The 27,722-nt window shown below is 41.3% G+C and overlaps 1 protein-coding gene across 3 annotated transcripts in view; it reads left to right on the forward strand.

Annotated features, from left to right (window-relative positions):
• The window catches only part of PGM2L1 (phosphoglucomutase 2 like 1), a 42,000-nt gene that overhangs the window by 2,919 nt on the left and 11,359 nt on the right, over nt 1-27,722 (forward strand). The window contains exons 2-11 of one of the 3 annotated variants that reach the window (XM_075491353.1): nt 8,253-8,349; nt 11,863-12,030; nt 18,263-18,308; nt 19,194-19,300; nt 21,528-21,612; nt 22,590-22,673; nt 24,309-24,502; nt 25,469-25,658; nt 25,893-25,990; nt 26,810-26,990. In XM_075491353.1, the coding sequence (XP_075347468.1) occupies nt 18,285-18,308; nt 19,194-19,300; nt 21,528-21,612; nt 22,590-22,673; nt 24,309-24,502; nt 25,469-25,658; nt 25,893-25,990; nt 26,810-26,990 (963 nt within the window). In that variant the 5' untranslated portion in view covers nt 8,253-8,349; nt 11,863-12,030; nt 18,263-18,284. The remainder of the gene's footprint in view (nt 1-8,252; nt 8,350-11,862; nt 12,031-18,262; nt 18,309-19,193; nt 19,301-21,527; nt 21,613-22,589; nt 22,674-24,308; nt 24,503-25,468; nt 25,659-25,892; nt 25,991-26,809; nt 26,991-27,722) is intronic. The other 2 variants (XM_075491352.1, XM_075491351.1) reach the window with 2 other exon arrangements.

Genomic DNA, 27,722 nt, shown 5'->3' on the forward strand with positions numbered 1-27,722 from the left:
GTGCTACACAGAGCGGCGCAAAAATGAGGTGTGCTCAGTACAGTAGCTGAGCGTTTGTTGTACCTGGCAACAGAGGAGGTTTTGGTGTAAGTCTGAGGGTCAGATACTGGCTCAGCTGTATCTGGAAGAGAACAGTATGATTAAGATCCTGGTCTACTTAATCAAAAACCTAGTCCCAAAGAAAGATTCACAGCTTTGCCTACAAGTCAGAGTAGCTAATGGGTGCCCTCTCGCTTTCCCTCAGTAAGTCCTCACACTGTAAAAATGACACTTAAGCTCAAGCTGTTTGCTGCTGGTTTATTAATTAGCCCTGTAGGATGGCTGACAAGAATCCTGTTCCTTGGGCATGCTCAGCGTAGCCTAGCTTTGCCCATCTTTAATAAAGATATGGAGAAGTGTTTGTACACAGGCTGTTCCTGGGCTGTGGTTGTTGTGGTGGAGCGTACCTGGGAGAAGGGGATGTTTTGTGGTTATTACAAAGGCACTGTTAGAACATCGCATAGGGGAAAAACTTAAATTAATTCTCCAGGAGCTGTGTGCGCAGGCCCCTTTCACTCTCCTCTTATTTTAGCGTACTAATTCGTGGGCTTATTTTCAATGCAGAGATGTAGCATGGATAGTTTCCTGCTTGCTAACAAGGTGGCTTAGTTGGTATGGGGTTTTCTTTTTTGAGTGTTCCTGAGTGTTCTTTTAATTTTTGTGACATTTAAGATGTGTTTCAAGAAGAAACGGACTTGGTAGTTAGAGACCAATAACCTGCTTCTGTCATTCAACTTGTAATATTTTTTCTTAAGACTTTTAAGTGAATTTTTAAGAATAAAAATAGGAAAATAAAGTCTAGGAATTGACCACAAACAAGAAGAGAAATTCTTCAAAATTACATGTATGTGTTGCAAGCTCTAACATTAAAACATGGGAGATAAAATTGTGAAGTATTCAAATAGCTGATTCTGGGTGGACTAGGGCATAAAACCCCTCTTGGTACAACCATGACTACTGAGAGCGCGTACACGACTTGCTGAAATGGGGGAAGCTGCTGAAATGGGGGAAGCTCTGAAATAACACAAGTACTGTGCTTTAGTGCCTGTTCTAAGACATTAAACTATATGAAGTCCTTCAGGATAGGTTTGAAGCTTATACTTCATGGCATTGCTGTCTGTATTGATAAATAAGCTATATTGCTGTCTGTGTTGTCATGAAGGTGAGAAAGGGTATTGCCGTTCTGTGTTTATATGCTCTAATTTTCAGATATCAGAAATAAGATTTGAGCATTAAGACTTGCTTTGTATAATTTGGAACTTCCCTGTGTTAGGTACCTCTGAGTTCATAAATGTAAGTATTCTATACGATGTAGGATCTCTTGTGGTTTTTTAACTGCTGGTCTACACATATTGGGGTGGTCTAATGATTTTAAAATATTTGGGGAAATGGATGGCTTTTATTCCGCATCAGATCATGAGAGAATTGCAGAAAGAAGGTAGTCTCACCCTTCCTTGCTGCTATACTTCCCCTCCCTACCTGCCTGAGCTGGCACAATATTCATGCAGTTGTTCTGGATCCAGGGTGGTGGTGGGGGAAGGGAGTGGATTTATTGATCAGACTCACTGCAGCTGCATAAATGTTTTTCCTGACACAAGAAAGGGGCCAGCACATTAGTGGGAGCAGTCGGGGAAGGTGAGAACTGCCTCCCTCAGCAGCAGTGAGCTATAAAGCATTACTACAGTAAGTTCCAATCCTGTTTATTTAAAAAGACATGTGGAAATGACTGTAAAAAAAGCAGTTATGTAAGTTTTTTTTGTTTCTTGTTTTTATATTGGCCCAATACAAAGAGGTGACTTCTCTGCTGGCCTGTGGAGCTGGCTCCTGGGGAGCCCTGCAGCACCCAGCCCTGGCGCCTTCCACCCACCCAGGTTCCTCTGTGCAGTGCTCAGATTTATTCATAGGTACACTTTATAGATGTATGTTTATATATGTGTGCATATCGCGTACATATATACACACACATATTTAAAGATGCGTAAATATAAGGAAACAAGGACAGCAAAAGGTTTCCAAAAAAGACAGCACAAACTGGGAGAACCAGCCAATGGGTTCATGAATCAGAAACTTTATTTTGAGGAACTTTATGTACTTAAGGTGGGTGGTGGGGACGTTACTCTGTTCGTGGCTGTAGGGATTCTCTAGCTGCCAGTACGGTGGTGGAGAGGTATGGTGGTGGAGGGTGGTGGGGAGGTTACTTTTGTCCGTGGCTGTGGGGAGCTTCTAGCTACCTGTAGGACAACGATGGGGTACAGAGGTGGTAGGTGGTGTGGAGATCCCTTTATCCATGGTTGTGGGGAGCTTCCAGCTGCCTGTAGGTCCATGATGGGGTGCGGAGGTGGTGGGTGGTCAGGTACAGAGATGGTTGGTGGTGCAGTGCTGCCTTTGTCCATGACTGTGGTGAGCTTCCAGCTGCCTGTAAGACTGTAGTGGGGTGTGGAGATGGAGGGTGGTGCAGAAATCCTTTTGTCCTTAGCTGTGGGGAGCTTCCAGTTGCCTGTAGGTTCATGATGGCATATGGAGATGGCTGGTGGTGCAGTGCTCTTGTTGTCCGTGACTGTGATGGGCTTCTAGTTGCCTGTAGGACTGTAATGGGGTGTGGAGATGGAGGGACGGTGCAGAAATCCTTTTGTCCTTAGCTGTGGGGAGCTTCCAGTTGCCTGTAGGCCCATGATGGAGTACAGAGAAGGTGAGTGGTGTGGAAGTCCCTTTGTTCTCAGCTGTGGGGAGCTTCCAGCTGCATGTAGGACTGTAATGGGGTGTGGAGATGGTTGGTGGTGTGGTGCTCTCTTTGTCCATGACTGTGATGAGCTTCCAGCTACCTGTAAGACTGTAATGGGGTGTAGAAATGGAGGGTGGTGCAGAAATCCTTTTGCCCTTAGCTGTGGGGATCTTCCAGCTGCCTGTAGGCCCATGATGGGTTACTGAGAAGGTGATGGGGTATGTAGATGCTGCCTTTGTCCTCAGCTGTGAGGAGCTTCCAGCTGTGTGTAGGACAATGACAGGGTTTGGAGAATGTGGGTGGTGCAGAGATCCCTTTGTCCTCAGCTATGGGAAGCTTCCAACTGCCTGTAGGACCATAATGGGGTGTGGAGATGGTGAGTGGTGCAGAGATCCCTTTGTCTACCGCTGTGGGGTGCTTCCAGCTGCCTGTAGGACCATGATGCAGTACAGACTGGGGCTGTGTGCGTTTCCTTATCCTTAGGTCAACGTCCTTGTAGAAAGGTGCAGCACTCTCCAGCTGAGTAGTGGAGGCTCTGGTCTGGTTATGTCCGTATCCGGGGCTGCAGCTGTCAGAGGGGAGAACCAACAACCAAAGCAGTCATCTTCCATCATCTCAGACCTCCCCACCTGGGGATCTCCCAGCCTCCTGCCAAGGCTGTCCATCCCATGTCTCCCAGATGGCCAGGAGACACCCCTCCTAGGCCAACTGTGCCACCCACCCCCCAGTGACATGGGCCACCACAAGTGGTCTGGCCACTGCATCACTAGTGATGGTGCCAGGAGCTCAGGTGGGGCCCAGCCCTTGGGTCTCCAGGGTAAAAGGATGGGGAGCTCCTTTCTGCCCATGGCTGTAAGGAGCTTCCAGTTCCCTGTATGACTGGGATGGGATACAGGCAGGATACTTATCTCTCAAGGGAGAGGATAGGAGCGTCCCATCCCTCTCTGGGTGTCCAGCTGTGATGCCCAGGAGAAGCAGCAAAGGAGGAACAGCCATCCTGCCCTCCCCTGCCTGGCACAGCCCTTGGTGTGCCCATCTGGGGCTGGCTCTGTCACCAGCTCCCCTGTGACATGGGCTGCCACTGATGTTCTGCCTGCTGTGACATGGCCATGACATCATCAGGGCTGGTGCATCACTGTGACATGGACCATTCAAGCAAGAAGAAACATAAAAATGTTGGTGCAGTTGCTGACTAGAAAACAAACATTTCTTGCTTAACAAGAAGAAATGAGAACCTACAATTTCTAAGAGAAATTGTAAATGAGGACTTGATGTAAGTGTCACTGCTGGTCTGAAGTTGTGTATATAAGGTGATTAGCTATGCCACGGACAATGCTCCGTTTCCCTTCGTTAGGAGTTCCTACAAATAGATACTCTGATGTCTTTGGATCTTAGGGACTGACCCTGATTTTATTTGGAAAAAAGCTTAAAACAATTGCTGATTTAAAAAACCAAAGGCTGGCTGGCAAAGCTTCATGCACTTAATTTGTGGCTGTCAAATTTGCTGAATTTTAAGCAAATTTGAGACCTTTTTTTCCCCTTTTGTCCAGGCTACATATGCAAAGAGTGTCTGGAAAACAAACAAACAAAAGATTGCTATGAGAGTTGTAAACTGCCACTTACTTTGACAGGATGTTAGCTTTGAAACTGAACTGTGGCAGTAAGTACACGTTATTAACATGATTAGGAGTGAAAGAACCAGTAAGAAATACTCAGCTAATGCCCTTGTACTTTAATTCTCCAGTTGTTTCAGATTCTGTGTTCTGATGAGCTACAAAAAAAGTGTAATTCTGTCTCGGTAGGCAACTGTGCAGTACATGGAAAACTGAAGATGAAGCAGCATAACATTGAATTCAGCTGAGAAAATATATATATATTTTTTTTTTTTTTTAACAAAACCTCAAGGCTTTCTTAACCGTGTTGGTGTTGCAGAGTCTCAGCTGCTCAACATTGCTGCAGGACATAACCCCGCAGTTCTGTTCTGTTCTGATTCTGGTGGTAAATTTTTATACATAGCTGTTTAAACTATACCTCACATCCCCAACAGGCTCATCTCCTTCCCTCTGCTTAAAAGCCATTATAACCGCTTTAAAATTTAACTCCACAGAACCACTAATACAGGTTATGTCAAGCTCCTGATTGAGAACTAGTCAGAAACAACGCGGATAACTTGCAAAAAGACTGTTTTATGGTGAAGTAGTACTAGCTTTGTAGAGATGGCATGCATATATATTAGTGTAATAATTTTATAGGAAAAAATAATGCAGAACTTAGTTCTGCACTTACATGAGCACCAGAAAAAAAATACGTTTGGACTCTTACCCATGCAGCAGCCTGTCTGTCTCTGTCCCAAACATTTCTTGTTTCCATTTCTTTGTGACAGTGAATCTGAAGTACTGAAAGGGAGGTTCTGATGATCTCATTCTCTCTTCCCAGCTTGTTAGTAATGCAAAACCCTGCTCTCTGTGAGCATGAGAGGACTCCCTGAATGGACTTGGTAGAGTCTCCTTGAAAGGGGATAGGAAAACATTGCCTGAGCTCTGGTTGCTTTTTACTTCCCCCATATCAAATGGCAAGCCTCATAGCTATTTAAAAATGAAGAATGCTTCACAAATTTACGTCTTAAAATGGTAGATTAATGTCTGGAACCCCCTGTGGCAATGCAAGCTGGGGCTCAGCTCTGCTGAAGAGGCCCTGGGAGTCTCTAGGCAGCATGCTGAACAGGAGCCAGTGGCCTTCCCCCTGACAGCAGAGGAGGTCAACAGCATCCTGGACCATTGTGGGGAAGGAATTATTTCCCTTTACTCAGCACTTGTGAGCCTGCATCCAGATACTGTGTCTGATTTTGGGCCCCCCAGTACAAGGTAAGTATTGAAAAACTGGTGCAAGTTCTGCAGAGGGGCTCCAAGATGGTTGGAGGCTGGAGCACTCACCCCATGAGGTGAGACCAAGGGAACTGGTGCTGTTTCTCTGACTTGTCCTCTCCCTGCTGGACCAAGGGGAAAAAAAAAGTGAGAGCCACAGTCAGAAAACCAACTCTAGCCCAGTCACCAGCCAGAGGCACCTCTTTTCCTGTCCCTTTTGTGGCCCCAACAGGGTACGTTCCGGCAGCATGAGCCTCTCCTTCCAGGGCCCTCCTGGCCACTGTCACCTTATCTGCTGCCTCCTTGCACACTGCTGGCAGTGGCCAGGACCCCTTCCCCACCCGGTGCAGGAGGAACAGCATCTGTTCCTTCTTGATTGCAGCCTTGTCCTGCCTCTGGACCTATATATATATATATGTGTGTGTGTGCAGCTGCAAGAGGTGGGGCCCTATGGTGTGGTGGCTGCTTGTCAGATGTGTGGAAAGCTGTTTTTCTGGCAGTGGAGGTTCCCCCATCCCTGTGTGCTTGGAGGATGTGGGTCTGTGGGTGGGTCTCACCTCCATCCCCAATGCTGCCCTCTTTGCCTTTGGGAGGTTGGTCCCTGTAGGCTTGAAGGACCCTGCTCTCTGCCAGATGCTTTTTCCACCAGTAAGTAATCCTCTGAAAACCAGTAGCAGCGTGGGGCTCAAAGGCTTTGAAGGGTCCGTCTCTCCCTTCTTTGGGAAGAGTCAGTGTGGCTTCTGCCAGACATCCTGCTCGGTGCTGAGCTCAGGCCTGGGCACGTGCATTCCTATCGCAGCAGGCAGACCCTGCCAAAGCCATGGTCCGTTCCCTAACCACTTCCTCGTGTGGGATAGCAACCTCAGCCTAGTTATTCAGGTATTCCCTGCTCAGCTTCACAGGTCAATGAGGGAGAAAGCAGTACCTGGCAGTCAGCCCCTGAACCCCTTGGGGTATCCATACCAGATGAGTCACCGGTGCTTCTAGGGGACCCTAGGAAAGACCCCAAGTCGCGTTGGTGGAATAAGGCTACCAGGCACTGAGCTCACCACAGCCCCTTTGCCCTCGTCTCCCACCCTCCGTGCCTCCAGCAGTGATGCTGCACTTGCTGGCACAGCGGCTGTGGTCCCTACCCCGACCTGCATTCCCTGAGCTGCTCTGCTGTCCGCAAGCGCTTCAGCTGCTCTTCCAGAAAGTCGTGTTGGCCAGCAGTGCAGAGATTTGGCGTGCTTGGCGGATACTGAAAGAAATGCTGTTTTCATATCATTGACATCCACGTACTGCTTGACTTTAGAAGAAGCATTAAATTCTATGGGCTCTTCAAATCACTAAATCCATGAGAAGAATTTGAATTGCTTTGTTAGAGCCATTGGGGATGCACGGATGCCTTAGAGCATTGCTTTTATTAAAGAATGACTATTTTTGTATGAAACGGCCTAGTTTATTTCTGCTTCAGATGGGAAGCTTTAGGCAGTCTTGTGTTGTTGGTTTTTTTTAAGGATATTAAAAATAATGTCCAAACACTGTAGTTGATAATCTCTAAGGAACTTCTCTTTTGCTTACGCTAGGCTTCTGCGTTGTGATTAACGGAGCTTACTGACATACTAATCCAGGCAGTGGTTAAGAGCGGGCACTTCAGTTGTCTGACTTTGTGTTTCGAAGCTAATTGAGTTTGGCGCTAACTTCATGCTGCTGCCTTGCTTGGCTTCCAAAGCTTGAGAAAGTATTTTCTAAGCAATGATCTGTTATAGTTATTTTTGAATACATCAATGAACTACTTAAAGCTGCTAATAAGCCCCTCGCCTCAGTGTCACCTACTTGCATCCATAGGTGGGACTGATGATATTTCCTTGGAATTTAGAAATAGAATAGGATGCTGCGTAGCTTGATTAATCTGATATACCCTCCTAGTGCCTCTTGCTTCACATGACAGGAAAGTTAATGTTGATGGAGAGAGTGATGGTGCAGTGACACTAATGACTTCAGAAAATACACTTTGCATAAAGGCATGGTAGACTTTCTTCTTCATAATCCCAGTCTCTGATATTAATGTCTGTTGTGTGTTCTAACATTACAACTATTCTGCTTTGAAAAATGAACCTTCCTAAGAGCTACTGAGCAAGTTTCAGGTGTATTACTTTTTCATAACTGCAAAGCAAAACAGCAAAAAACCTGCTTTTTGAGAATTCGCAATAGGGTTAAACTTCAGCAGTGGACACTGTCATTATCTTTTAGCCCCACCTGACTGCAGTGCCTTTTGAAATTCTCAGTTTAGCATGGTAAATGGTGTTCATACCCAACCAGTATGGGGCAAGAAGCTAAACTGGTCCATAGGCTTTGAAGCTCCAACCCGGAGAAAAAATGAAAGGCAGGAAACAATGAAAAGCAGTAAGGATTGTGCCACGGACGCTTGTGCTAACAGCTGTCTTGAGATAATTATTCTCATGCTGTTGAATGCATAACCCAGAGCGTGAGACAGATCATCACCACGTCTGAATTTATACCAAGTCTTGCAAAATCCCTTCTTTCTGTTGCCCCAGGAGTTTCAGGTCATATGTGGAAAGCTTTGATATTTCCTTCTTTAGCTTGTAACTTTTTTTTTCTCGTTTCTTCTTTTCTGATCGCAGGAAATTTTAGCTAACTGAGTGCAACCTGAGCAAATTAAAACGTTATTTGGACGCTATTTGGGCTGACTCATTTTTTGTTCCCTAGGAAAAAAATAAGGTAGCTTCAATCAAAAATGCGTGTTAATCTATTTGTGAAATAAATGTTTGCGCTATTGCTTCAGGAAAGTCTTGCCTCAGTTTTGCAAAACTCCAGACCATAAACTGTGTAATGTACTACACATTATTCTATTTTTGCAGGCAAGCAATACAGCATATCCTAAAAAGCTATTAAAGATGCTGTGTAATTTAATAACTTATTTTAAATCAAAACTATGTATTGAGTTATGATAGTGTGAAATGAGGTTTTCATGTGCTCTTGCCTCAGACTCTTTTCAGATTAGTCATTTGTTTTCTGGTTGAATGCCTATGAACAGCTAAAAGAGGTGCTTTTACTTCTGGGATTTAATATTGGTTGTGCCCCATTGTTTTTGTTTTATTTTTAGGCCTTTTTTAGCTGTGTTGTGAGTAATGGCTCATTTTGGTTGCAGAGCCATCTGAGAGCCTGAACAAGAATGGCTTGCCTTTTTATTTTAAGGCACAAAGAAATTAAAATTTATTTTAAATTCACGTCTCATCCTGCTAGTGTTCAAGATCTGTTATCAAGCTGTGGAAATAGTTTCAGATTTTGAACGAGATTTATTGAATATTTTTTCCCTAATGAAAGTTGGTACAGCTCATATCATTGTGCTTTTCCCAGTGTTTTTCAGATCCTCCTGAAGATCCTCCCTCTGTGCAGAGCGGGTTTCCCAGTGCTGCAGAGGCTGGCTTGTGGCAGGCAGTGCGGGAGCTGAAGCTGGCTGACCTCTATTTTAAATGTCAGGGGTGCTTCACCCTTGCCTTTCAGATTCCATTTGCCTTTTTTAACCCTTCTTAGGACCCTGCTTGAAGCAACACTGTTGCTTCTGAAGAAGCACTGAAAAGTAAGACTATTAGTAATAGTGCTTATCTATTAGTACTTACAATTAGTAAGTCTTAATACTTACACTATTTCTGTCAAGAAGTAAGATGAAACTGAGAAGCACTTGTGCAGCCTGAGCTGTATCACATACAGCTGGAATTGTTTTTTTACAGCTGTGTATCGATCGCCTTCTCCACTGTCTGTGGTGTTGGCAAGCCTGGCTGGGCTGCGCTGTGTTTGTTATAGCTGTGAAGTGGCTTGTCCAAACTGGATGTCTGTAGACAGGCTGAGTTTCTTGATGACCAAATGAATTTATAAAGCCTTCAAAATCCCTGTGTTATAAAATATGGGTACTTACTCACCCACTTCTTTCAAAACAGCATCCGATGGGTGAATCGCTCCCTATTAGTACATGTTGTAAAAGAACAGACATTGATATTCTTCTATCATTCTTTTTCTTTGTCAAACTGGACTCACCTTCTCTCACTTCCCCCCAGGTCTCCCCAAGCATGTCCAGCATAGTGTGGTTGGTATTACCACGACTATATAATTCTAATAATCATAGGTAATTAATATTAAAGTTTCCCTCTTTTTGTCCCATTGTTTTTTAGCTTCAATATTAGTCGAGGGTACAGAGTAACTATTTAGGGTACAGAAGAACAAATTGTGTGTACGTGTGTTTTGTACGCTTGTAAGTTCATAGCTTTGGCAGTAATGCGAGTTTGGGAAAATACTGAATGAACAGAGGGAGGCTTCAATAATCAGTGTCACTTACCCATCCTGCTACATAACATACTGTGTGCTGCCTAGGATTGACTTTTAAAACATTCATAGGATTGTAGCAATTCCTACGTTAAGGTAAATACTCAATTTAAGCCTTTCGGAGATGTGTATAATCACTCCCTCAGCTGTCTGAGGAATGGTAGTGAATGTCTTCTCTATACATGGAAGTGACAAACGCTTATGTTCTTTCATAAATGCAATGACTCTGTTTAAAATGGAGTTGGTTTCAGATCAGAATCGCTCCCTACTGTTCTATTTAGCCAAATGTTTTCCTTGTTGGGGGCCATTCATTTTAGTCGTGGACTTTACATGATAAAGGCTTGGGATGACAACATTTTAAAAAATGTTCTGTCCTGACTTGTCTGGTGTTTGTATCCTTTTTGTTGGTACAAGGAGCCATCCCATGCAGATCAGGAACTCCCTACCTAGGAAATACTGAGATCGTCCTTGCACCTTTGTCCCCCAGATTCCTGCTGTGATTGCGCTGTCCTGATGCCTTTTTCTAGACATCTGCTGACAGTTGCTGTCAGGGTGCTGGACTAACCGGCCCTTTGGTCTGACCTCATACGGCCTCTTTCAGGTAACGGCAGAGCAGCCGACACACAAGTCCCTGCTGCGATACGTGCTGTACGAACATCAGCACGTAACTGCAGGGAGCTTTCGGTTGCAGAAGCTATGCAAGTGTAGGTGAAGTGGTGTAACAGTCAGCTAACAAAGATACCAGAAAGGGAGAATGTCTCTGGCTTTTCCATATGAGCCATAAGACTGTTAATATATTGCCATACATCAAATTAACTGATTTACATAGTATTTTGGTTTTAAATGTTTCCTCTGAGTAGCTTAGTGGGTGTATGTTTTTGCTGGTTTTGGGGACAAATCATAAAGCAACTGCTATCTTTGTGTTCTCTAAGACCAATGTTAAAGTTATGTTTCACTGACATGAGGACTGCTTTTGGGAGCGGATTTTTTTTTTTTTCCTGCAGAAAGATGCTAGTTCTTAAAGATACATCCAGTGACTTCTTTGGAGAATTCTGTGTTTAGTGGCCGTATCGCATACTGTGTGTCAAACACATTCTTTCTGAACTTTCAAGTAATTGCAGAAATTTGTTTTTAATTCTGTCGGTTTTACTGACAAGATTCTTGAGACCCTTCTAAGTACAGTTAAAAATCCAAGTTTGGGGAGCAGTGAAAGTGGCTATTAAAATGCTGCTTATGATACTTACTTTCAGGAGTAGGAGTTATTTTTTTTTAACCCATTCCTATCAAGTGTATATACTGAGCCGGGAAAGTGTCAAAAATGGCTGGGATTCTCCGACAGAGAGAAATACGCATCTTTATTTGAGAGTTTGTGGTAAATAGGGGCTTTGACTCTCTTGTACCCACCTCCCTAACAATTAACGTAACTTGAAAAGACAAGCTTTATTTTTGGTTTTACAATGTCAGCTTTATTTTACTGTGCCTGTTTACAGACCTTTCCTGTGGGTGGGGAGGAAGGAAATACCACTTTGAAGTTAGGATTTTTTTGTCTGTCTTCCAGCAGCACAGATTGAGAATTCACTTGTGTTACCTGCCTTGGAAAAACCTGTTCTAAAGTCTGTGTTTCTCACTTACAGGCTTCATGTAGCTGGAAAGTGTGTTTGTGACTAGGCAAACACATCAGTGTCTCAATGGCAGCAAGAGCTCTTGAATCTTTTATAAATAAGGATGATACAGAAAAGAGAATATGATAGAAATGAGAGTTACAATGAAGGCTAGTTTGTGCAGGCAGGCATTTTTTAGGCTAGGAAGAACTTGTTGCACTGCAGAACTAGGAATTATTTAAAAACAATATGTATATAGTTCCGATCCTGATTTCAAGAACTAAATGAAGACCTTAATCTTCTTTTGCAGAACCAAAAAACAAAAGAACAGATTGAAAACTTGTTACAGAATGGAAAGCATAAAGAGTTACGGGATCGTCTCTGCTGCAGGCTGACCTTTGGGACTGCCGGTCTTCGCTCTGCGATGGGAGCAGGCTTTTGCTACATTAATGATCTTACGGTGATCCAGTCAACACAGGTAAGCTGAAGAGTAGCATAGGAGACAACTGAATGGTTTCACAGTAAATGTTTGGGTCCTATAGTGTACCACTGAAATACAAGCTGAGGGTGAAACACAACAGCCGTTCAACAGCAGAGTGACAGCATGAAATGTTTGGTGCTGGAAGACAATAAAGTAGCTTGAACAGGTTTAATTGGACATCCTAGGAGGCAGAATATAATCACTTCCACTGGAATTTGGCCAGTAGTTAAAGTCTATTATACTGCTCTGAAGCTAGAAATCATCAGCTGTCTTAACAGCTTTTACTATTTGTCAAAAACTAAACAAAAAAGCCCAAGAAAACCCAAAAAGCAAACCCACCCTCAACCAGAAAAGCCTTTTCTTTCATTTTTAGCCGAAGTTGTGAATAACTATACCAAAATAGATTTTACTAAGAAAATGAACAGGAAGTAAGATGAAAAAGCAAATGTAGACTGACTGTGAAGAACATCTGTATTGTAAATTGTTTAACTTCGGGGGAATCCTTCCAGTAACACTAGTTGTGTTACCTACAACTGGATTGGATAGTTGTAGCAAATATTGTGGTTAAGTGCACTGGCATTACTGTAGCTCTTGGCACTTTTCTAGGTAGAGATGCAAGAAAGTAATTTGAGATACGAACTTAAACTCTCAAACTGCAAATCTTGTGTTACATATTGTATCAGAGAGGTCGATGATTCATGGCTTATCTATGATTTAATATTTGTTTATTTGGGTTAGAGATACCATTATAGAATTATTTGCTAAGAAAACATTGGAGGACTAGTTCTTTGAAGTTTGGAGTGGAGTATTTTGGGATGGACTTCTTGATTTGGATACAGACAGGGAGATCTTGGAACTTAGATGTAGCTTTTGACTGCCATTTTGATAGCTGTATATTAGTGTTGTTGGAAAGGGTCTGATGGGATGGGTGTGCATGGGTTTACCCCATGTGTGGGGTAAAGTTTTGGCCAGGGAGGCTGTAGTTCTAATTTCCTGCTCCTCTGCCAGAGATTAGGCTCTGCTTGGTGGTGGTGCTGGATGTACATTTGGAAGGGCACAAAAGCTGGGACGTGGAGTTGAGGAGCTGGATAGAGGCTGCCATGGAGTCACAAATGGTGTCAGTGCTGTGGTGGGGAAGACTGGTGGCAGACTCCTCACTTCTGACACATCTTTTCCTTGATTCCCTAGGTTCTTTTGACTAGCTGTTTAAGTTGATTAACAACCAGAAATACAATTTTCTGGACTTGTTTCTTCAATATCTGTTACCCTTTTTTTTTCCTCTGTTGATTTTGGTCTTGCATGCCAGAAGAGGGCTGGAAAACAATTGGACTCTTCTCCATTTCCCTCCCTGCTTCTCTTTCAAGCAGTGTTAATGAGTTGTATGTGTGGTGACTGTCTGCATGAATCAACCTGTTGATTAATATAAGGCTTAATCATCTCTGCTTTTCTTTGAAGCACTGTTTTGTTCAAGGGCAGATGATATATTCTTTTTCAAAGAACTTGGTCCCCTGTTGACTCATTTCTTTCCCCACCTTTTCGGTAAACACCTTGGGAAGGAACAGTTGATGTTGATTTAGTTTTTGATCAAAGGTGCTCCATGCTCCTTTTCTATATTGCTGTCTCATAGTGGATTTGTTCTTAAATTTGCTTATTGTACAGTACCAGGGTGCTTTTCAGGTGATGTGTTCCTCTATCAATTTTTCCCCAAAACAAGTAGATAAAATAACTAATCTTCACAACTAAACTTCATAAGAAATTAATTCAGAGTACATTTGAAATTGATCTGATATTATCCAGACTTTGAGCATGTGAAAGAAGACTCTGAATTTGAACATTGATTTATCTAGGGCTGTAGTCCTGTTAAACTATCATTCCTGACTTTGATTAGTCATTCTTGCACATGCTTTATTATGGTAAATATTAAGCAAAAAGCAGTTGGATTCTTAATCTGCAAAATATAGCTTTCTCTCAGCCCAGTGAAGGTAGTGGGAGGCAAGGAAAGAGAAGTGTTGAATCCTTTTGAAAATGAATAGCATGAGTCAGAAACTGGATGTTCTGTATTTCCTTTCCTTGTGAGCATATAAAATACAAATTGATTTGGACTGTGTGTATTAAATATACTTAAACATCTTATCTGTTCCTACCTTTAGTCTTGACTGACTGTTGAAAACATAACGAACTGACGTATTTGTAACCGTTGTACTTGGAACATCAATAAAAAGTTTTTGTTATGACAAACCTACTGAATTTATCTACTTTGTTAAGTATTTTTTTTTTATAAATGGAGCTTCAGCCATATGATAAAAGGTGTTTTATTACATGATTTACAAAGGGTTGATAAAATCTCTCGTTTAATACTGTGTACTTAAACATTTTAAAATAGTCATCTCTCTGCAGGTTGATGCTCTGATACAAGTCCCTCAGTAGACATTACTTAAATAGTTTGTTTTCTGTTGGCTCAGGGCGAAGTGGTGTGCTTAAAACTTGGAACAGCTGGGACTTTATTAAGCTGTTTGACATACTGCTGATGTCTGACTTGTACAACTGGAGCCCAGACTTCTGCGGTGAAACCAAATTCCAATAGCTGTTTATACAGGCTTTGAAAAGAAGTAACATGTTGAAGCTCATTGGTAGCGTTTGAAACCCAGCCTTATATCTGACCATTTTTTCCTCCTCAGTTTAGTCTTGGGTCTAACAGAAAGTTTTCTTTAGGTTTCTAACCTCTAAACTGGACACACCTTAGAATGATGCTTCCTTTAATTCAAGCCTTACTGATCTAAATATGCCAAACTCATCTGCTACAAATACTGTAATGGTACGAACAAAACTTACTGATGTGGTACAGGTGGTCTCCACTGATCCAGTGGGAACGAGCTGAAGAGATTAAGAAAAAAATAGTTTAAAAACTAGTAGTTTGTTGCCAGTGATGGAATTGTTAAGACTAGCGAAGTTGCTTTAAACAAGTCCACTTTGAAGCAGAGTAAACATCTTGATGATGCAGAGGAAGTTAATAATAGTCACCCTACTTTTTGGCCTGTGCAGTCTGAGTTTGGAGTTGCTCATGCACCAAGCGCCTGAACATTGCATGCTGCCTTTGTGTTTCCAGTCTCGTGGAAGCGTGACTGAGCTTGGATAGGCTGACTGATACGCATTCTTGGCAGAAAGTGAAAAGTTTCGTTTTGGTCAGCAGGGAATGTGTTTGCAAGTTCAGTTTCATGGGCACTACGTGTTTTCTGAAAGTAATAAACTGGGTTGGATTCATTTGCTCCCTCTGTGGAGCTTCTATTTTTAGTTGTTTATTAAAGCCAGGTATCAAGTTAGAGAAAACAGTCTCTGGGAAGCAGATTAAAACTTGTTTCTGAAGTAAACTGCATCCGATTTAATGTCTGTCTTTGACTGCACTTGTTTCAGGAGCTAAGGCCATTAACAGTTTTGCTGAACCTAATCTGAAAATGGGCAACCCTGTCTCTATATTTGTCCTTACCTGCTACAGGAATAAATGGCCATCAAAAAAGTGGACTTCAGTGTAATTAAAATATTTCCTTAAATTAAAAGAAACCTTATTTAAGTTGCATGCTTCAGCGCATTCTGTGCATGCTTCTTCATTTGCACGATTATATTGATATCATGAAAAGTCAGATCCAGAAAGGTACAGAACATCCAGAAATTGCTTTTGACTCTACGCATAAAGCCTGGATTTTCCTGCTCAAGTATTGTTTCTGTCCTGCTGAACCAATTGTTTTTATTAATAGGTAAGTAGCCCATCACTGACTTCCACAATGACAAAACCAGCCATCTTAGCATCATTGCTACAAGTTTCTTGTTGCTATATAAGCAAAGCTAAAGATAATAGTTGAAAGATTTAAACACTGGGCTTCATAAAGCTGTTACTATCTCTCCTGATTCATCAACCAAAAATCTTTCCATCCCATTCTTGATACCATCACTTTCCCCTCGCTTCTCTTTTGAAATTGATAAGAGGATGCAAGAGGATTATTTAAAACATGGCAGTAGAAGCAGGCTAGATCTGTCTGAGTTTTCTATAGGGAAATCACCTGAACTGTGCAGTGCTGTAAATATTTGTAATACTTCAGTGCACCTAAAGAGAATTTTGGTTTGGATCCACTGAGGTGGTTACACATTTGTATGCTGACACTTGCTAATAAGTTATTCATTATCACCAAGTATGTAATGGCAAGATGTTGACGTGGATATCTTCAATTTAGAAGCAGTAGCTATCCTAAGAGAAATTAGATGGGGACGCTATCAAAACCTGAGTCTTGGAAACAGGAATTCTTTAAATTGAGAAACTTATTACAGAAAGGACTTATCCCAAGAGGTGTTGGAGTTACTAACTGCCCTCTAAGAAAGGGAGAATGGCACTTGGAAAAAAAAAAAAAAAAAAAAAAAAAGGTGTGAACTTGAGTAGAGGGTTCAGATAGTGGAGAGACTCAGCATTCACTTCCTCTTGCTGTCATTTTTTATTTATTTTTATTTCCTGCAGCTTTAATAAAGGTATTTGCCTAGTAAACAAGTCCCGTAGGGCCGGACTAATTTCAGCTGTGGGATATTTGGCTAAGCTTAAGGTGTTTTGTTCTCGTACTGCATATCGTATTGTCTTAATTTCAAACAAAACTTCTCCATGGCAGAAAGTAAAGACATTCCAGTTTTTATTCATATGAAATCTTTGATCTAGTGTCAAACAGTGAAGCTGGTTTAAGAGGATGTCCTAGGAAAAAATCTCGCCTCACCCTTGAGGAGAGTGTTACTTAGATTGTAATGGCACCCAACAGCTGCCAAAAATGCTCAGGCAGAAATAGGTTGGATGAGGTGCAGGGGAGAAAGTACGGAAGATCAAATCTGCTAAAAAGATCAGTATAAGCCCTTACTTGGCAACAAAAATGAATCGGTGGCTCTGTGTTTGAGGAATGGGGGAATGGAAAGTTGGGAGATGTATACGGGTGGGGGCATTAGAGCCAAAAAGCCAAACCGGCTATGATGGTTGTCATTGGGAAGTAAGGGGCGAGGAAGAAATTTGATGTGCAGAATCCTAGAGATCCCGGGGTTGCCAAAAGGTCAAGGGATGCCTCTGCTGTCAAGGTAATGGAAATGGTAATTTCCATTACACAGGTGGGAAATGGAAATCCTGTGTAACAGTTCTACGTTTGTAAAGAGTGGTTTGTAATGTGTTGACTTTCTTATGTGGACAGGAGTATTAGTTGTTCTGTCTGAACTTACCTTGATTCATGCTGCTTCTGAAAAAGTTTATATGCCCCTGTTTGTTTTCTGCTTCTAACCAGTACCGGTTTGGCTAATATGGTCCTGCATCTTCCATAAATTTTGTCTTTTTCGTGCAGTTTCTTGATGTTTGAGGAACTAGTTCAGATAAAACTCTGCAATGTGCTCTGACCTCAAGCTACCGCTAGCCTAAATAAGAGATCTGTTGACAAGAAATCTGCCATTCATCTCTTTAAATGTTACTCAATCTGTTCTAGTCAAACTTGAACGAGTTTTCCCCATTCCTGTCTTATCTCTTTACAACTGTGAATGAAAGTTCTTGATAAGTTGTCAGGCGGTGTGAACAGGTTTGTGTATCAACACACTTCAGTTCAGCGTGAAGGTGACTTCAGCTGGCGATGACGCCATGGAGCAGCTTCCAGTTCTGTCGGTATTCAAAGATTTGTTTTTATTTTAAAGTTGTTTTTTTTTCTCTCTCTCTCTGCGAATCCCCCTATAGACACACTACATCTGCAGCTGAAATAGTTCTCCAAAGAGATGCCAGTATCCACTTGTTCGTGCTTTGAAGCACATCCTTTGGTGGAAAGGGCAAGAACCATTAAAAAAGTTGAGCTCAACTGAATTTTATGAGTAGGAGTCAGGCTAGCTTTCCAATTGAGAGATTGCTTATTGGTGATAGTGAGTCAGATCCAGATAAGAACATTGCAAAGAATTTCACTTAATACTGGGGGGGGGGGGTAAATCTGTTTAATTCTAGTACAAAATACCCCCGCTCCTTCTATCAAGAGGAAACTTGTACCCTCATCGGAGGTAGCCTTTTTAGGATAAGCTTGGCTATGGTAAGTTCACAGTGATGTGTTTGTGTTGGGGAAAGCTGCTTTCTGATTGTAATGAGCTGTAGCCTCTGGAAATTTCCGCTAACTATAGTGCTTCCATCTTTTTGTCTGAAACTGCTGATCCATCCTGGGTTGTTTCTGTGACCGATCTCCAGAGATATTCTAACTGGGAAATGAATGGACGTGAAGGCCACAGGGAAGGTGAAGCTGGAACACCATCTAATGCTCTCTTTCAAAGACCGCCTATCTCCTTCTGCTTTGAAAAGAAGGGGTGGCTGACTGAGAGGCTGTTTGTTTTTCTCCTGCGTATGCTTCAGCGCATATTTCTCCTCACCCCCAATGTGTTCTAAAAATTTATTCCCTTCATCTGCTCCCCTTTCTTCTCCCTGCACAGGGGTCTTCTCTGGTATCTTGCTATTGGAAATGTTCTGCCTTAGTGTATAGAATACAGCTTGTATTTGCACTACTGTATCTGCATAGTATATAAATCGAGGACTTTAATCTGTCTACCTGGAGCAGGTCACTAGTAATAAACTTTTGTTTGAAAAAGTGGGTAAGGATGAAGCATCCTGTTAATGCAAATTTAGAGCTAACACTTTGGAAGCAGTGCTGAAAAGGTGTCTGACTTGTACTGTGAACACAAGGGTAAAGACTAGCACTGACCAGCAGCACTAGCCTTATATTGCCTGAGTGGATGGACTTTCAAAAAAAAAATGGATTTTTCTCCCTTGGGTCTTTAAGAAGATGGTTTGAATACAGAAAAGCACAGTACGGATTGAAAACAAGTGTTTGCTGCTTGAGGATTTTGCTGGCTCGAGCTTTCTGTTTATGCTGTTCGGTCACTTATTGTTGTACCGCGTCTGTTTTCCACAACTGTTTCTCTTTTTGCTTGCTTTCTTTCTGTGAACACTTTGGGGAAAAAATAAATATGCTGCTTTTGTGCATATAATTATTGACACTTTTGCTGAGCTGTATTTTGCCTACTGACATTATACATCCGATGTGAAAGATCATTTTTAATGTTTGTGTGTGCTGCGCTAGAGCTAATTCTTACCTACCTTTTTTTCTTCTTTTTTTTCTTTCCAGGGTATCTACAAGTATCTTGAGAGGTGTTTTTCAGACTTTAAGCAGAGAGGCTTTGTTGTTGGATATGACACACGAGGTCAGGTGACCAGCAACTGCAGCAGTAAGAAGTATGAGTATTGATTACATTTGCAAGACTAGAAATTAAATTGTGGCTTTAAATGCATTCCATTCTATCAGAATATTTTTGTCATGAACTGTACACACTCTTTCCCCTCCCTTAGTCCATTTAAATAGTAATGGAGAGGCATGGACTAAAGCCTTTATAATAGCAGTTGCCAGCAAATGTGGAATGTAAGGCTAGTCACTTCACCAAAGAATTTACAGTCTAAATGCACAAGAACATTAGGCAGACATTAAGAAGTTGTTATGCCCGGAGAGAAATTTGAATGTGAAGGTAAATTCAGAATACTAACATCTAGCTTGAAATCACTAAATGTTAATGCACTATTGTTAACACTGTTGTTCTTTTGTATTACGCATCTGATTTAAGCTTGCTTGGGGGAGGAGAATTCTACCTGCAGCCTACTGTAACCCAGTATTTTGGTACCCTTATGCTAGTCTGCGATCCCAGTGTATTTCCACATTGGGCATATTTTACCTGGAATGCTTAAAATGTAAACTTCCAGTGACACCAAATTGTGCTCTTTGCAAGGAAAGGGGAGAGAGGATCTGTAAAGGAACTGCTTGCTGAATTCTGTAAGGACTCCTAATCCCCTGTCATTGCAGGAGCAAAATGCATGTGGTAATGGCACGCTTTACAAAAAAGCCAACCCAGTAGCTAATTATTATTTAGTTAGAGTAGTTAATCGTTGTAGTTAATGCAGTTATTATAGTTAATTGTAACTACTGTAGTTTTCTTTTTTATTTTTGTCAACATGTAATATTCTAGGGATGTAAAAGTTCTTGGTATGATAGAGCACAGAATCTAGCGACTGTATTCTAGGAGTTTCCCATTCCCCTGAAGTCTGCCTCTCCACGCTTTCCTGTCTGGTCTTCAGATGTGTGTGGCACATTATCCACCAGGCTTTGGCATAAGGGTTTTAAACACTTGTTACACTGCATTTGCAAGGCTGTCGCCCAAATTGTCTGGGTTATGCATAGCTTAAAAATGTGGAAGTGTAAGAAAAACATTCCTTTTCAGCCACACAAAGCTTGGAATTCAGGCTTGATGGCAGTGCAGTCGTGTGTTTCACATGTCAAAGGAGAAAATCAGTTCCCAACTACATGTTTCTTTAGTCCCTTTGGGGTGACACGCAGTTACGGTAGTGCTAAAATCAAATTGAACCTCCCCGAAAGAGTGTTTTCAATTGGATCAGCATGTTTATCCAGCACTAGTTTATCCAGCACTATGTGAGCAGGAGTGCCCCTTTCTTTGCATCAGTTCCAGTGCCGAGGGAGATGGCAGACAGTCCGGCTGTATCCCGTAATTAAGTTGATGTAAACCGTTGTGATACGCAAGCAAAATTTCAGTAGCTTCAACTACAAGCTGAGCTCTCCAACTCTTTTAAGTGGTTTCAGGTTACATTTGATAGGTGCTACAGTGAAATTCTAAGTAACTGAAACTTAGATTACAGTATACTCATTGTGGGAGATAAGGAAGCAAGTATTAATGCTTGTCTGTAAAACCGAGTGAGCAAAGCAAACTTACGCTATTTAATCTCTCATCTGTTTTGGTTCTGAGACTTCCCATTAACTGCTGAGCTGTGTGTACCTGACTTGAAAAGAACAGTTTCATATCAGTTACCCAAAAGAGAATGAGTTTCCCTGCTGCTTGAAAGGAAAAGTTTATTATAAGGCAAGGTTTAAAAACATGGGTGCTGTGACTGTTTCTAAACTTTCTCAAATAAGAGTGTGCTGGTTTGCAGAAGTATATTTTAGGAGTAGATCTGTTTCATGGATATTGTCTGAAGCTGCTGAACAAGGCTGGCAAACAAGCTTTGCTGTGTGGGATACCAGATTCTTTTCCAAACCTGCTGTTGCAGACATCTGGCACTTTAAACTTTCTGGGAGATTGGTTCTGTCCTTGAATGAAGGACGAGTGTCCCACCAGTAGGTTCTATATCTTTGTTTTTGATATCACTGTTTTATTTACGTGGTTGACTGAAGTGCCTTGAGCTCTTCAAGCAGCAAATAAAAGCGCTGTCTCAGATTCTACAGCCTGAAAGCTCTATTACATTGACTGTACAAACTGTAGGATACTCCTCTTAGTGTAAGCCAAAAAACAATAAAGGGATTTAAGAAACAAGTGAAATGAAGGTTACAGTAATGCTGTATGGCTATTGGATTGTCGTGGGGAGTTGGGTTGACTGAATGTTTTCTTTTTTGTGTTGGTAGACTTGCAAAGCTCACTGCAGCAGTCCTGCTGGCTAAAGATGTACCTGTATACTTCTTTTCCACCTATGTCCCTACACCGTTTGTGGTGAGTCATCTTCTCTTTTATATTTTAGAGCCATGCAGTTAAGGGAGTATTTGGAAGTTTACTAAAAATATGAACTAGCAATTTTCTACTCAAATTCCTTTATTTAAACGGAAAAACAGAGGCTGCTTGGTACGCTTGGCTCTTCAAGGAGGCTGTAAGAAGAACGTCACTGAATTCTTCTGGGTGCAGATAGTCAACAAAATCACATTTCACCCTAGGCTGCTATGCGAGGGCAATAGTTATTGCAGTCCAGGCTTTGCTCTCTTAGTTACAGGTGAAGCATTCTGCTATTCTTTTATTCTGTGCTTAAACACCTGGGTGTCATAAGGGTCAAGGGTGATATTTATGTGTGTGTGAGTATACACACATGTATAGGGACTGTGTGTTTTTGGACATAAGACTTACATGGCTTATAGTGGAAGAAATGAAGGATTGCCTCTACTTTTAATATCTCAAAAAATAGACATTTCTGTTCTAGTCATGGAAGCTTTTTCTTGCAGGGTTTTAAACCCTTGTTTTCTATTCTGCAAGCTTTTCTAGTGTGCTGTGTATGCTGTGGGTCTTGTTTTGAGGGGAGGACTGAAAAGAACTGGATGCTCTTTAGCTGGAAATACCTGTAACTTGTTTTTCAACAAGCCTTTTGGTGAATTCCTTCATTGTGTTTCAACTTGTTTTCTCTTTCTCAAGTACTAGAGTAATCTGAGTCTAGGCTTTCTTTAGTTGGCCAGTTAATTGTGTTTATGTAATTGGTAAATAGAATAATGTTCCTATGCAACAGAACAAGCTTTCTCTCTATTACTAGCTACAGGAGACAGAATGATGAGCATTCATGTATACAATTTTCAAATAAACTGGTGAAGCATTAAGAGCCACTTCTCCTGTAGCATCCTATTGCATAACTGTCCTAATAATATAATGTTATTTGTGCCTGCTGTGGAACCCTTGAGTAAATCGACATTTCTGGGTTTCCTTTGTAGCCCTATGCTGTTCAGCAGCTCAAAGCTGTGGCTGGTGTGATGATCACAGCATCCCACAACCGGAAGGAGGACAACGGCTACAAGGTAAGGCTTGAACTTGAAGTTCGCAGCGTGTCACAGCCAGCCGCTTTTCAGTATTACCTACATGGCTTTGGCATTTGGCAGCTTCTGGAGCGTCCGTGCATGTACATCAGGAGAAATTATTTCAAGTAATTCATCCTTCTATAACCTGAATTACACACGCTTTCTTCTGCGACTAGAACTTAAGACCACACTGCTTGTGTATCTTGAGCACGTCTGTTGTGACACTCCACAGAGTCTAATCAGCAGCTGAAGAAATGCTTAAGCAATTTCTGTTCACTTCTTAGGCTTAAAAATGGGTTTAAAACTAAGCTAGAACTTAGGTGAATTAATCCACACAGTAGGTAAGTGTGCTGAAGATGGTGATGGTTGATTAATAAAACTTTGATTAATAAAGTTAATTAATTATTAAAAAAGTTGATTAATAAAACTTTGTCATAGTGTGTTGCTCCCTGTAAGGTTGTTTTTCTGGGCATCAAGAGAGAGGCAGGTGGCTTCATTTTGAAAGCTTGGAGCAGTATAACCATCCATAATAGCAAATGCTGCTTATGGAGTAGTGTAACACAGTATTTCCTTTCTAAAATTTAAGAATCTGAACTAAACTCCAACTAAACTTAGCATTCTAGAAGCTTAGGAACAGGTCAGTGAGTAATGGCAGTGATAGGAAAACCAATCTTACTCTGCACAGAGATAACTCTTGGAGGTGATTGTATTGCACTTGTCCTCTGTGGAACAAGTTGTAAAGTACTTCACCAGCCTTTACTTTCTCTTAGCTATAGCAATGAATAAGAAAATAAGCCACATCAGTTTTCCAGGTGCTTCATTTATCAAGAAGCTATTATGTTTGTGTCTTCTGATATAAAGCATTTTACTTCTGTCAGGATATAGTTTTTTCTAGTCTTTCACAAGAATTGTTTTATCTTTCACTACTTCCGCTGTGAACTCAGCAGCTTCTGAAGGTTTTGGACAATTTTAACCAAACTTGACAAACCCATAGTTTTGAAGATACTGAGTACCTATGGGTTTCATGAAAGCCAGCGGACAAGGAGAGACAGATAGGTCCGAGTAGAAAGTCTGCAATGTGAACTCAACCATGCTATTGGAAACAAACGGTGGGAAAACTGGCATCTAAATAATTCTTTAACAAAGACTTTTTATAGTTCAGGGTTTGATAGTGTTTCCAGCTGAAAGATTACAGTTGTTCAGTTATGGAAAAACATGTACCTTGGCACACTGCTTATCTGTTTCGCTTCTATTTCAAAAACAAGTTGTGCTTCTTTTTCAAAAGGAATGCCAGACGATGTGGAAGGTAATGTTTTTCTTCTGTTACAGTTTGCACAACACTCTCAAATGTAAGTGCCCAGTTTCGGTTTCTCACGTCCTGATGATTTCAGTCGTAATAGTTGAATACCAGCTTTTTTGAAAATGGGTTGTGTTGCTGAGTAGCTATCATTACATAACTAAAATTGTAAACTATATGATTCCAAATGATTTTTGAGAATCGAGCCAGTCTGACGCTAGCCTTTTTTGTGATGTACGCAGGAAGTATGCAGAATTCTACAGCTAAAAGAATTTATGAAGTTGATAATCTTTGTAAATAAACTGTGTTCTTCCTTGTTTTCCTTAAACTTATACCAGGTTTATTGGGAAAATGGAGCACAGATCACCTCTCCTCACGATAAGGAAATTATAAAATGTATAGAAGAGTGCGTTGAACCATGGAATGGCTCTTGGAATGAGAATCTAGTGGAGACCAGTCCCCTTAGACAGGATCCTCTGCAGAAAATTTGTGACTGTTACATGGAGGATCTGAAAAAGATCTGTTATCATAGGTATTGTATAGAACAAAATGTACTTAAATTATGTTTTTAATTAAGCTCTTGGTTACATGTGGAGAACTGACTACTGACAGATAGACTTCAATAATAAAGCATGCAATGCTACCATACATAAACATTTTTGATTTGGGTATAGGGATTGGGCTGTCTTCCAAAATTTTAAGTTTTGGACCTGCCTGTAATGATTTTTTTTCATCACAAATCAGTGACTTGATTTCTGTCTTCACGGTTCACAGAAGCTGGGTGCTCCACTCTGCCACAGACATCACTGTCTGCTTGAGGCCATTGCTCTGTGCTCTTCATGGTGGGAGTAATGTTTGGTCATCTCCCCGTTCTGTCTCGCCCCAGCCCTTCTCTGATGCGTCATTCAATTAGATGGTCACCATCATTAGGACTAAGCCATGCTTCTTGACAATAAAGCAGCCTGCCTTTGGACACTAGGCTACAGTAAAGCACCCTGATGTGATCCATTTTATGCAAACGAATATGCTCAAAGAGTTCTGAATAAAAGGCAGAAATTAGAAGTAAGGGTGAGGTGTACATGCATGGAATACAGGTGAAAAAATTAAGCTTAAAGGTTAGGTGGGGCAGAAGGCAAGAATAAAAGGAGGAGGATGAATAACATAGGTAGAGTAGAGCCAGAGTAAGATCTTCAGGGTGGTGGAAGAGCTTGAGTTTGATGCAGAAATTACCAGTTCATTCTTGGGAGACTTTCAGCTGATTCAGCAGAAGGTAAATATCTCTTCCCCCCCCCCCCCCTCAGGAGAAGGAGCTTTAAACCAGCAATTTCTAGTGAAAGTCCAAATGAGCACTTTTCACTCATTCCTTGTTTGAAATTAATGCAGAAATCAGCAGAATAGTACAAAGTGTAGTTGCATTTTCTTTTGCTTTTTCTTTCCCACATGGAAGTAGTCTTGTTAAATAATGAAAATCTTACTGAAGTTCTTTTTTCCTTCTCAGGGAGCTAAATGAGCAAACAAATTTGAAGTTTGTTCATACCTCTTTTCACGGAGTTGGACACGACTATGTGCAGTTGGCTTTCAAAGCATTTGGCTTTCAGCCCCCCATTCCAGTACCTGAACAAAAAGATCCAGATCCAGACTTCTCTACTGTCAAATGCCCAAATCCTGAAGAAGGAGAATCTGTGCTGGTATTTTTGTTTCTACTTCATCAGATTTCTATGAGCTTTCCTCTGTTCGGCTATGACACTGTGCTGAAAAACAAATAGAGGAAGAGAACAGGGAGTACCTGGCCTTCAGCTGTGTTAAAATCTCATATGGATTTCCCACTGTATTTCTTTCGCTGCATGTTATAAGTAGGAAGACTGTGGGTTTATTTGCTCTTGTGATTTTATATTTCCCCCCCCTCCTTTTTCTCCCACCAGGAGTTGTCACTGAGGCTGGCAGAGAAAGAAAATGCTAAAGTAGTAGTGGCCACTGATCCAGACGCAGATAGACTAGCAGTGGCAGAACAGCAGGAAAAGTAAGTGATGGGACCTTTATTTTATCTCTTTCTGCAGAAGAGGTACTGAAAATTGCAGAATGTCCCCAAATGGTTGACAGGCACACACCTTCAACCCACTCTTTCCTGTTGTGGCTTAGTTACTTGGATATTTTTCTTCCTAGCTTCATCTTTTGGTATAGCTCCACCTGAAAGAATGTTTTTTAAGTCAAATCAGTTAATAACTCGGAAAAGATTAGATTAAATACTTCCCAGGTGTTACAGTAAAGGGCCAAATAAAACTTAACTGAAAAATTGAGTGGCTACTAAAGACAGTAAGATCTTGTTTCTGTTTTTTCACTTCTATTAGGCAAACAAATTCTGCCTTGGGACAGTTAGCTGTTGTGGGCTTTTTTGTTTTGTTTTTGTTTGTTTGTGCTTTCCCTGGCTTCTTCATATTGAATAGAAATTATTTTTCTTCCACTAACAGGCCAAAATTCTGATCATTATGTAAGTAACTGTCTATAATGCACAGTTGCGCAGGCATTGCCTGACTGCAATGTATAGACTGATTAGACTGCTGTACTTCTGTTTGATAAATTAAAAAGACCTAAGCTGTTTTAAAGCTGGCAGTAAGGATACTAATTGGTATCTTTGCTTGCTAACAGAATGCACTGGGCTTGTAAATCATTGAGACGTGATAGACGTGGAGTCCTGTTAGTACGGTGGCTTTGTATAGAGCAGCTTGTCAGTAGCGTGCTCAGATTCCTGTTGTTCCAGTGACTGCAGAAAACATCTCCCCCTGAGTGGATGCTCCTGGGAAACCTGAAAGAGCTCTTATATTTTCTATCCTGGCTGCAGTGGCTGCTGGAAGGTGTTCACTGGCAACGAGCTAGCAGCTTTGTTTGGGTGGTGGATGTTTTTTTGCTGGAAGGAAAACTGCTCCGAAGATGCTGATGTGAAGAATGTTTACATGTTAGCGACCACAGTCTCCTCGAAAATTTTGAGGGCAATTGCACTTAAAGAGGGATTTCACTTTGAAGTAAGTGTGGTTTTTATGATGTCTTCTTGGCAGAGTAAAATCTGATTGCCATGTTCTCCATCTAGCCCCCCCACTTATGACTTTACAAAATGAAAAATAGACAGATGAATTCCAGTCTTTTGGCTGGGAGCTTTTATGCGTTCCAACTTGCAGGGAATGCTGTTTTAGCTAGACAAGCCTGATTTCAGCATCGGCAGTGTTTCTCAATGCATGTTACAGTGAATACAGACTGCGAGATTAACTTATGCAAAGCCGCAAGGAGGCTGTAACAGGGTGACACGCATTAAAACCTAAATTACATATAATAGAAATGCCTTTGTCTTGGTTATTTTCCTAGAGGGAAATTTTTCGGTGTGAGAGAATGACAGTGTGTGCATCTTGGTGTGTTTACTACAAAAGTGGAGTGCTTCTTGATGGATTTGGAACAAACACTTACAGGTTACACAGTGTTCCTTCAGGTGCCCAGATCACTAGTAGGTTTTAAGTTTAGTTTTACTTCAAATTGTGACAGACAGAGGAACTCTTATGTTCAGATCTTTAATGTAGTTTAATTAAGGACTTTCTAAAAAAGAAAATGGGGGGTGCCCCTGCAGACGACAGTTATTATTTTAGTTCCTGCATTCAAATTAAGTACTTGCTCTGATTTCTGAGACTTCTGGATGTTAGCCATAAGAGATGCAAGTGCTCTAAAGCTTAGCAAAAACATACAAAGATCCAGGTCTTGTTTAATAC

This window comes from Mycteria americana, chromosome 1 (genome assembly GCF_035582795.1).
Source record: "Mycteria americana isolate JAX WOST 10 ecotype Jacksonville Zoo and Gardens chromosome 1, USCA_MyAme_1.0, whole genome shotgun sequence".
NCBI classification, from domain to species: domain Eukaryota; kingdom Metazoa; phylum Chordata; class Aves; order Ciconiiformes; family Ciconiidae; genus Mycteria; species Mycteria americana.